The sequence below is a fragment of the Cygnus olor genome, chromosome 1, assembly GCF_009769625.2.
Source record: "Cygnus olor isolate bCygOlo1 chromosome 1, bCygOlo1.pri.v2, whole genome shotgun sequence".
Lineage (NCBI taxonomy): Eukaryota > Metazoa > Chordata > Aves > Anseriformes > Anatidae > Cygnus > Cygnus olor.
Window position 1 is genome coordinate 145810801 of NC_049169.1, and position 12049 is coordinate 145822849.

General features: G+C 34.5%; 1 protein-coding gene across 6 annotated transcripts in view; it reads right to left on the reverse strand.

The window, feature by feature from the left end:
- The window catches only part of ATP11A (ATPase phospholipid transporting 11A), a 127660-nt gene that overhangs the window by 12024 nt on the left and 103587 nt on the right, over window positions 1–12049 (reverse strand). For all 6 annotated transcript variants that reach the window (XM_040560342.1, XM_040560253.1, XM_040560434.1 and 3 more), the window contains 8 exons: window positions 10602–10776; window positions 9821–9923; window positions 9418–9563; window positions 8418–8477; window positions 7626–7753; window positions 5707–5842; window positions 1048–1113; window positions 645–748 (listed from right to left, as the gene is read on the reverse strand). In XM_040560342.1, coding sequence (XP_040416276.1) covers window positions 645–748; window positions 1048–1113; window positions 5707–5842; window positions 7626–7753; window positions 8418–8477; window positions 9418–9563; window positions 9821–9923; window positions 10602–10776 — 918 coding nt within the window. The remainder of the gene's footprint in view (window positions 1–644; window positions 749–1047; window positions 1114–5706; window positions 5843–7625; window positions 7754–8417; window positions 8478–9417; window positions 9564–9820; window positions 9924–10601; window positions 10777–12049) is intronic.

Sequence of the window (12049 nt, forward strand, 5' to 3'; positions counted from 1 at the left end):
AAATTTCAGTTTCAAGTACACAGAATTTTTAAGATAGAAAAAAACTCACCAAACTTTAACATTTTCAATCAGCTATGGACAAGAGTTATATTATTTCTTAAAAAGCTTATCAACAGTAGAACAAATACCTGAATCTACTTTCTAAACAACTTGGTAATTAATGAGCTCAAACGTATGGCTCCTGATAATCCACATGACCTCAGTGTTGGTTCTACTCCCTTGCTCTAGTTTAGGCCACTACAGCTCGTTCCCTCCAAGACAAACCCACACTGTGGGTGGCTAGCCCCAAGCAACACAGACTTGGCCTACTTGGCTTGGTGACATTTGGCCTCAGAGAGACAGCCTCAGCTACTTGAACCAATAACTCGACTACTTTTAACTGATACCACTGAGATAGGTTTAATGGCAGTCTGAGGTCAGATATTGTCCTCATACTCTAACAACATTTTTAGAAGCTTTTCAGTGAAAGAGTAGCTGAGCATTCTGTAATTACCGTTACTGGTGTGTTTAAAATGTGACTGCTATTAGGAGTTCTGCAATATATAAAAGCTAAATTGAATTCTGTGTGGAAAACAACATGAAATGTGTAACAGGTTTATGCTTCTGAAATAACATTGCAATGCAATTTATATTAGGGTTCATACCAAATAATTCCTCCCCAGAGCAGAGAAAAGACAATGTAGAATAGTAGTGATCCCCAGATCATGAAGTGATTTATCCACGTCCAATAGTGTGTATCTAGTGCAAGCTGAAAAGAACAATACAGTATATGGTGTTATTACTATCTAGAAGCAACAGAATACTTGGTAGAAGTCAAACGAAAATGACACCTTTTGAAAAAAGGTAAGGATTCTGCACTGAATTAGCTGAAAAAAAGATGTTTTTGTTTTTAATTTTGAGCACAGTTAAAAAGGCACAGATAGCAAAAACTCTATGTAAACTAATACCTTCCAGTGTATGGTTGTAGAGAGAAACTGGTATTAATAAGCTGCAATGAGAAAACAAGCTCTAAGAAAGTTTCAATGGATAAAACATAGAATACCTTACCTTTAATGTAACTGTGAATACAAGCACAGTAAACACCAGTGTTCCAAAGGTCCAGTTTCCAAACATCTATGAAAAATGGTTCAAGACAGTTATAATAGGTTACATCTTCCACTACTTCATGAGTTGTCCAGAATAAACCTCTTAAATCTATGTATTGCTTTGTACCAGGAACTGACACTTAACACAACACTGAATTCTTGTATGATCTATACAGTACAAATTGTTCTGGTTTCTTGCCCTTGTGTATGTATACACACTTCATATTTCACAGTGCTGTATGGGATTTGCTGAAGTGTGCTGAAAAAGCTGGTCCATGTGATTGCAAGACTGCCATGAAAAATCCTGGTGATCATGGGAGGGACCAGAGAACTGGAAAAAGCCCACCAAATGGAGGAGAAGCAGCTGATTCACCTGAAAGCAGGGATGCTATTCAGACAAACCTCTATTATTTGTTGAAATGGGCTGACTAATCTCAAACAGTTCAGCAAACGCAAAAGCAAGACCCTGCACCTGGAACAGATTAATCCCATGAACCACCGCAGGCTGAGATCAACTGGCTAGAAGGCAACTTTACAGAAAAGGACCGAGGAGTCTTAGTGGGGGTGAGCAAGTTGAACAAGAGCCAAGTGTGCCCCTACAGCGGTAGAGGCTGACCTCTATAAACTATTGGCTAGGCAGCTGCCAGCAGGTAAAGGGAAGCGATTCTTCCTGTCTATTCAGGACTCGTCAGACCACATCTGAAGAACTGCATTCATTTTGAACTGAAGATAAGAAAGACCGTGACATACTGCAGCAAGTCCAGTGGAGAGCAACCAAGATGATAAAAGAGCTGGAGCACATGATGAATGAGGACGAGGGAAACAGGCTTTCTCAACCCCTTAAGGAATCTTGTTGCTATCTTTAACTGTCTGATGGTTGGATACAGACAAGACATAACAAGGCTCTTCTCAGAGATGCAAAGTACCAGGAGGAGACATAGCAGATCTCTTCAGCAACAAGAAAAATTCTGCTTAGTTATTAAGAGAAATGTTTTCACCGTGAAGGTGGAAAAACATTGGAACAGGTTGCCCAGGAAGGTTATGGAATCTCCATCCTCAGGGATATTCAAAATTTAAAAGGACTGGACAAGACCTTTAAGAACTTGATTTTAACTAACCCTGCGCAAAGTAGGGAGCTGAATGGCATCGCCTCTGGGGTCCCTTCCCACCTACATACACAAGCTCAGTGCTAGATGACAAGGGATCCACATGGGCAAGCAATCATACAAATGTCCTGCCTTCGGAAAAACTTTGAACGGAGATCAAAGCCATCCACAGGACAGAAACCTGTAGGTAACCTGCCTGAGATAATTTGATCAAGCAGGAACAGAAAATTATTTAAAAAACCAAACTAACAACTGACTGAAATATTCATTATTCTGAGTAATCATTTCATTACTTTAAAATTACTCAGTATGAGACCAAGTGTACAGAGCACATGATGAAGTGCAGAAAACCTTCAGTATTTTGATCTGAGTTTTACTTAGATATATAATACAATCTTTTAGTAGGGTCGTGTCCATGCTACATTATTTTATGTGCCCTACAAAAATCAGTGGTTAATACCGGGAAGGAATCTGTTTCAGGAACTTGAAATTATGCCAACATTTACTCAATTTCTTCTGGCAGTTAGACTTTACAATACTCTCATGCTGAATCTGGCATCTCTTGAAGAGCCTAGCATCTAAGTTTCTGCACATTGAACAGATATGTCTGTATTTTCAGTAAAAGCTGCGAGATTAGAAAAAAAAAATGAAAAAGCCTTCCTTGTTCTATCAGGCCAGATAGGAGGCATTAAGCTGCAACCTAACACTTCACCTACCCATGTTTTTGGCTCAGAAAATGAGGTCATAGCACAGGGACTGCTGTCAGACACCAAGAGTCTGCTAATTTGGCATAGAGAAAATATAAGCAGAGCAATATGAGATGAAGAGAGTTAAAAAACCCGATGGAATTTTCGGCAATGAATCTCTCAAGATACTGTTCACATCTTCAGGCTGTGAATCATTCTTTTATGTTTGTTTATTAACATGTAGTTTATTAACAAATATTTTTATGTGCTCTGCTCCCAGCCTTCCCAAGACTTTCCCCCTCCTTCTGCAACTGTATTTGTTTTATCTTCCATGTTCCCATTCATCATTCTTCTCACCTCTCTTCCCTCCTGTTGTTTTTTTCCCCTTCCGTTAATCCTTTTGACTTAGTTTTTCCTATCTATCTCTGAACCCATCCTAATAATTATATTTAAAACCATCTGTATCAAATGTTGAAATGAAAAAGTCACACAGGACATATTACTCTATGAGTAAACTGTGATGACTTTTACAGTCTGCAATCACTTCTGTGGTGCCTTTGTTTCTTCTTACCTTCCTTATGTAGTTGGTCTCTGACTACATGGTTTTACAACACCAACAATGATGTCATATCCAAAGTGGAACTTCATACAAAAAGCATTGTCACAAATTAGTAACAACTGATAAGAGAGAAATCTTTGGCATCTTAGTTTTGTCTACCAGGAAATGATTCAGGTAGGCATTTATGAAGTAAATTTCAGTGATTGAAAACACACTATTCAGTATTCTAGCAACATGACTCTACAGACTGCAAACACTTTCAAACAGATTTTTAAATACTGAGAAACATCCTGAGGGATTGTGTTTGGAAGCAACGTGAACGGTAGGCAAATTTTAGTGTGATACAGGGAGCAATTCAAATAAAAGACATTGACTTTTTACTAGGTTTGCAAAAATGGCAATTAGTTCACTTCTGGAGGGAATGACAATTTTCAAATTTTTGCTTCAGCACCCATTTTAACAATTTGGAACCTAACTTGAATTATCTTTAAGGTATTAGTGTTATCTTTAGCCCTTTTATTCCCTTTTCTGCTTTCTGGCTTTGCCTGTTCCATAATAATGCATTGTTGTGGTAAACCTTTCAAACCCTCAAATCCTGTACTGCCTTTTTCCAGACACAACCATAATTTAAACACTTGGAAATAACCATCGACACCCACTAGCATTCATGTATGTATGAACTCACATACTTATCTCTAGTCCTGGACACTAAAATTTTCAAGCTTTTAAATCTAAAACTGCAACTGTAAATCTGTACACTTCATACACGCAAGCATGCATGCTGAAAGGTATCGAATTTTCTAACTCACTCTGACACTCAGGAGTCAGAATGTCTTATCAAGCAATATATTTTACCATCAAATATTAACATGGGTGTCTAGTTCTAGACATACACATTCAAAATTTGGAATTAGGCATTAGTGCTAATTTAGAGCTTCAACAAGAACTAGATTTAATACATGCAACAGAAATAGACTAAAATTTCAAAATGGAACACAGAATACTTGCAGTACAAACCACTTACAAAATTTTGTACAGATATGTGAAGACCGACTTCCAGGACTAGAAATACGAGCTGATGTAGAGTTTTGAAAAACTAATAGAACATAATGGTATCAGAAAAAGAAGTGCTGCAGGGTACAGTTATGTCTAACAGACAGTCGTTCAGTCCTTAGAAAAGCTATCGTCCTTAACAAATGTTCTCTCACACACTAAAGGTTCATTTCACTGATAGATGTCACAAAGGTGGCATTTTTTGATATTTGAATATTGCTTTTCTAGCAAATGTATATTTTATACATAGACAACAAAATTGTGCAGTTTATTTTCTCTCTCACTTTGAGTTTTTTTCTAAAACAGTTCAAATATTTTATAGCATAAACCGCAGTAAAATTTCTATAGCAGAGTTAGCAACAAAACGTAGGTTCCAGAAAAGTATAGAACAAAATACCAAAGTGCAAGGAAGCAAAAGGTCTTTTATTTTTGAAAGTTCTTGGTTCTTTATTATACTTCATATACCTTAGTATACGTTGTACTCTATATAAGTTCTTTGTATTTTAAAAACATTTAAAGTAGCAATAAAGAGCATTTCTATTTATAGGTTTAAGTGCTATTGTAAAAGAGTTATAGGAAATAACTAAACTGCTCTTTAATTAGCAGTTTAATTAAAGAACAGTGAAAGAAATGCGTATCATGACAAATCCACAGTAGTCTTACCATGTGAGTGTTGGCTGTCATTAGCTGAGTATAGGAAGAGAAGCAAGTAGCAAAAGGAAAAAAAAGCACACAAATAAAATAGACCAACATATCAATGGGTAAAATAAATAAAATGCAAAAGGTTCTTAAAATTTGCATTGTGATTGCAAAGCAAGTAAAGAGAGATTATTTTCAGCTGCCGTATGTAATAATTAATTAAAATATTAAAAAAAAACTTGTCATATTTAAGTTTTTTATGATAATTCATAACTGTTCTACCAAGACTCTTTTGATATGTTAATCAGATATTCATCAGATGAACATTAAGCATCGGACAGAAAGGTTACTATGTAAATTCTGAAGGAATTCTTGGACTTTACGATACATATTTCTCCTAAGTTGTATCTAGTTCTACGCCTGTTTACTGATATATGGTATTCCTATTAAATAATTCAGATTTTACTAAACAGATAACCCATCTATCTCATCATAACTCATGAAATATTCATGATGACAGAACACACTTGACATTAAAAGATTACCTTTGATCGATACTGACTAAGTCCAACACTAACCTGTCCATTGCTGGTCACAATTGTGTTGTCAAACAAGAAATAGGCACCGAAGAAAAATACCACAGCATCAAACACTCCTAGGAATGTCCAATAAATAAACGCACGCCAGCGCAACAAAGCATTCTTGGCAACATCTCTGGGTAAAAAAAGATATATGCATTCATAATAGCATGTTAAAAAAAAACTTAGACAAACAATGTCAAATTGTTTTTGAAGGAAATACAATTAAGAAATCTCATGTGAAACTGCCACATTTCTCCATGATAACTCCTCATCAAAATCCTTCCTGAATATCTCTTTTTTTTTTTTTTTTAATTTAATTCATACTGAACCCTTTTAACTGTTGTCTGCAGTACTTCTTATTCCAACTGTATGGTAAATTCTCCTGGTCTGCACACATTTCTTTTTCATTTTCTTTTACAGAAAGTATATTTTTACAGTACCTGCTGTGCACATGACAATCTAGTGTGGACTGTAAATAAAAACACTAGAGGTCTCTGGAGACTTTGCTTTGTTTCCCACGGGATACTTTTACACAGAGCATTACAACAAAGCAAAATACTAATTTTATGTGGAACATGGAAAACAAGGATTTTGCAACTGAGTTGAACCTTTAGGTCAAATTGCATTTCTTAAATGTTTTCCCACAAATAAAAACATGGATTAGTCAAAAATAGAACTATTCACTGCCGTATGTGTTCTTATTACAGAAAAAATTTAAATAGTACAAGTTTAGTTCTGGCACACAGAAAGAATATATATCAACTTGCTATTTACCATAAAACACAACAGAGTAAATCAGCACACAATTAAATGAAAACCCTGAATTACAGAAATCTCGCATAGTAGCTAGAAATACTTACTATGAACCAATGGTTTTTAAACGTGTAGTTTAAAAACTGTCTGATGACCAGATTACGTCATTTCTCACTGTATGCTATCCCAGTAAATTAGTAATATATGGTGCAAAACCGTATGTGGCTAACTGTAACCTTACGTGGCTTAGAACAACTGCACTATTGCCTAAAACAGCTTGGCGATAAACTGTTAGATATCAAAAAGGCAGTGTTTTTGACCAAATAGCCTCTGTTAAAATTTCAAAAAAGAAAATGAAAAATCTTCTGAATCACCATTTCTAAACTGAAAACATTTAAAATATAGGAAAGAATGGGGAGGTTGGGGTTGGTTTTGACAGTAGTATCCTGTGTTCCTCTTCCATTTCATAGCTAAACAGTATCTATGCACTGATTACTGGTTAGGCAGCTTTTAGCCCTCTACAGAAATGTTTGCTCTTTGGTTATCTAGTGTTACCACTCTCTAAAATGTACTGGTTTTGCTGCTACAAGAATAAAAAAATTGGACACTGTTCCTAATTTAGATGGTTACATGCAGTTTATTACACGCAGGGAACTGTGTTTCAAGTGGCTAAGAATCTAAACCAGTCACAGTTTTAATGCCCAGTAGTGAGTAAGCAATATGTAGAGGACAATGTTGGAACAGAATATTCCACAAAATAAAAAAAATTATAAAACACTTTAACTCTCAGTCTTTGTTTCTTTCACAATAAAACATGTATATAGTATGATTTCTTTTAAAAAAAATCTATTATTCTATTCCCCATGGTTGGAGGAAATAAACAGTATTAAAATAAATCACATTTTGATTTGTAGAATAGTAATTTCTATTATGCTCTCAGTAACATTATGAATGGTGTGGCTTGCAGTATATAAATATACATGTTAAAAACATGCACCTACAATAGTTTATATACAGTGCATGTGGTCTTCAACCCTTCTGCTGCAGTGTATCTGATGTTGTATTGTACCTTGTGGTACAAAAATCCTGAGGACTTTGGTTATAACAGAGACAGATTCCACAATTGAATAGTCAAGCTTTGGGGTCTAATGCATTAATTTTACCTGTATAAGGAAGGCTCTCTCTTGAGTGTGTCTGCACTGACATGTTGTTCCATTAGACTGTACAAGAGGATAGGAAGGGAAGTGAAGCTGATATTGTACAGTGTTAGATACGCAGTATCATATAAAGGCTGTAGATGGAAAAGAATTAAATCAGCTAGTTTTAATTTTAAAACAATCCACTGCATTACACTTGATTTAAAATGAATGAGTCAATTTCTTCAGAAAAACTTATTTATAAGGGAAAATACTGTTTTCTCTCCTAAAAGATGGTACTCTTCTGGTGAACAACAGTTCCCTTTTTCCCTATTTTTATGCATTTATTTTTTTCTTTTCAACTCACTGAATGACGCTATTTGTCCCAAATTAGTAGTTCATACGTGTACACCCCAGAAAAGATGACTCTGTTCTTTCTTTTACATTCTGAATTCTAAAAAATGAACTGCTAGTTCAAATACTTATCTTTCAGGATTGCCTCTGTCTGTGATTGGTAAGTTTAAACCTAATGGACCCTACATGTTCCACAGAGATTTCACTTTGACTTGCTGTTTTTGTGTTTCTGTTATTTTTTTACTTTGAAAGAACATTGCTTTTAGGATAATTCATCAAATTAATTTCTGTAACTTAAATTGCCACTAAAAATCATATGAATCAGAAGTAATACTCTTCTTTTTAAAATGTGTAAACTAACCTAGAAATTTTATCGGCTGAATAGGCACAGTGTCAAAGGCTCCATTTGTTTAAAAAATGACAGAGAAAATTCGGCAGTGAGGTTAAAAAACCAAAAACACTAACCTGTTGTGAAAACCCACAGAAGAACTGATACAAAAACTGAGGAAAAATGAAGCAGACATTCTGAAAGATAAAGTGACACAGTTATCAAGTGAAATTTAAGCACAAATGCATATGCTATATAACAGTATAGCTATGCATATTACAGTTTTATAACACTAGTAACAGTAAACAATGCAGAAAGAGTAGAAAGAGTTGCATTCATTAAATATCAACACCATCTTTCAGTAATACTGGTAAAAAATACTTAAAATATTTTGAAAGAAAACTTACAGGACTACAGTTTCAAAATTCAAAGGCAATGAATTTGCTATGCAGGAACACAGTTCAGTTAAGGCAAGGCAAAACAAGATGCAATCCACAGTAGGACACAACTTGTGATAAGCAAGGATGTTCATATTCTGCTTAGCAGAGTTCCCAGCAAAGTAATTTTTAAGATGTTTCTAGCTGTGACCCAAACTTCATCCCTTCCTAACTATAGATTCAATCAAACACTGAGCTTGAATTATCCTCTGAAACTTCCTTTCTATAATCTTCCATTGCTTACTGAAAGAACTTTGATTGGATCCCAACATTTAGATGTAATAAAACTATTTAAAAAAGGGAAAGCACATTATAAACTTTCTTCACCCACACTAACCCGATGAATTTAGAAACTAACATAAATTAAGTTCTGCTAAATTCTCAAATACTACTTGCAATTTGATTTAAAAGGCCACTGTAGAAAAAAAAACAGAAGTTAATGAAGTCAGTGCTGGAGTTTTTAAGAGAGAAAAGGCAAATTTCATTTTTAACCATAGCATTGATTACAGAATGCACTTATATAAAAGATATTCCACTTCATGATCTGGTTAACAACAATAATCCCATTTCAACTCTGCATCTGGAAGTCAACAAAATCCCTTAATGGAATTACAGCTTTTTGGTACCATTGTCTACATATAGTTAGATATTATCACGTGAATTTTTGAGATTCACATAATTATAAGAAGCATTCTCCTACCTTATAAAAGAAGTATTGCACAAGTTCAGATATTCTAACATAATAGAAATGCCCATGAACAAGCAACATTTTTTTCAAATGTTTAAATTTAGGTATTGCATAGTCACTGTTTCTTGCTGCTTGACGACCTTCTTTGCCAATGATTCCTTAAAAAAAAAAAAAAAAAGGATGAAGCTGTTTAATAATGGAAGGACTATTTAAAAGACACAAATATTAGAAAAACTATAAAATAATGCAATGACATTGATCTAGTAGCAGATCACAACTCTACCTCATAAAATTCCTGAAGTAAATGCACTAAAAGTTGTCTATAAAATGCAGAATCTGATTGAGACCACCTACTTTAAAGAAGTAATTGTTTTTGTTATTTCATTTTAATTGATACTCTAAAAAGCACACTTACCTATACCAACATGTGCTTCTAGAATCATACTGACATCATTTGCTCCATCACCAATTGCTAATGTGATAGGGTGCTCCTTTGATAACTTAATCAATTTTACAATCTGGAAAAGAACTAGTGTTAAAAATTCATCTATGATGGCTTGGTTATTTTGTATGAGTGTACAATTAATTACAAATGATGAACACAAAAACAGTATTGCCCAGTCTAACTACTACACATTAAGATCATAGGAGACTCTCTGTATTAAAAAATTTCGCTACTAACAAAAAATAAATTTTATTTGATATAAACTAGTATACAACAGTCAACAAGTACTTAAAAATTACGTAATGCACACGTTTTTCTATCTGGATTCTTCTAACTTGACTTCCTACTTATATTAAAACTAAAGATTAAATATCACTCCATAATAATAAATAATCCAGGTTCTTGTAATATCAACAGATAGTTGACAATTCAAAGCTTGTTAGATTAAAAAGGAAGCAATTAGTTCCATTCATTAAATATGTTCATTTATCAGCATGTACCAACCATAAAATTTGCACAATATGTACATAAGTCAAATTCAGGTGCACAGCTGGGTGCCATTTTAGCATACCATTATCTAAATTGCTTGCTAGTAAAAATTAGCCCTACTCATTTTGTTTGGTTTCTTTTTGCTTTTTCCATTTTAGAAGATACAAAAGTGAATGTTAACATTTTAAGATATCGTAAGTCATACAGAATATTAACTTCCAATATTTACGTACATATGCTACTTCAGAAAAGAAATACAAACCTGTGCTTTTTGTAGAGGTGCCATTCGACAGCATAACACCGCACTGCAGTTCCTGCAAATTTCAAGAAAGAGCTCTCTGTAGTTAGCTGAGCTCCCATCTTGTCTTGGTTTCATTATTAATGATAATGCCGCTCCATCAATAATTAAACCATAATCTTGCATATCAGTTGAAAGCCTGTTCAGGGATAAAATATAAACTAAGAGTCACTATAAAATTCTCAGTCATATTTTAATGTTGGCAATAGGTCTTCTGTGAAAATTAATTAATGAAAAAAATAGTGAGTAGAGAATATTGCATCATTAATACACTTCAAAAGGAAATTCATTGTATAGGATTTCTATGTATGACATTTTAAAATTCTAGCTTAAGTTGAATGCATTCACTGCTTCAACAGTTTGAACACAGCAATCTGATAACTCACTGACTTGAACACTGAGCATGAGCGTATATGAAATGGTCTTGCAGTGGCCTGAAAGGGCTCCAAGAAATGCTGTGAGGTAAACTGAGTTGTAGAACATTCCATAATATAGGGGGAAAAAAAAGTTAAAAAGAAATCCTTTGGTACCCCAAAATCTATTTTGATGAGGAACATAACATTGTTTTTCAGGGGCCTACATTTAAGGATTTTAAACCGTGTTTAAACCATGCTTTGAAGGCAACACTTAAAAGAGACTTGTTGGCCTGGAGAGATAAGGCTACTGTCTGCATTTACAGTAGGTACACTTTGCATTTAGTACAATGACTAAGTCTCATACAAATATACCTGGGGAAGCTTTCAAATAGCTAATGTGTGCATTGCTAGAAGTGTAGCCATGGTTGCACGAAGCACAGTTTAGCACAATAAAAAATATGCTGAACAACAAGGGGAGATGCTCTATGCTGAGTGCCACGCTGCAAGAGCAGTTTTCTGTAGCATCCCAACTAGTTATTTCACTGCTCCCTTCCATTTGCCTAAATTACTCAGTAGCCTCAGGCTCTAGCTCAGCAGCGAGTGCTGTATAAACATAAAGTCAGGTTTATTTGTGTCCTAGTTTCAGTGTTCCAAGGTAACACTACTGTGTGTGGGTTTTCAACAAACATGGTTTCACCATGACCAATGAAAATCACTGCATTTATTAATGTTTTTTAACCTGTTTTAAGCATCTCCATCCTTCCTAATAGAAGCTATTTTTGACAAATAAAGTAAAGTACTGCAAACTATATTTTAAAATAGTTTACAGATACTTTTCAGCAATTTGTTACCATTGGCACAGATAGGACAACACCATTAGTACAACAAAACACCATTAGTATAACAAAATACCATTAGTATAACTAAAACATTAGTATAAAAAAGTATAAAATCTACCAAAAATTTATCGTTATGAAGTCTAGGCAATGTACTGATCATTGGCCATTGGCCATATCATAGTGAAAACTTTTGAGCTTGAATTTGAACATTCAGGCA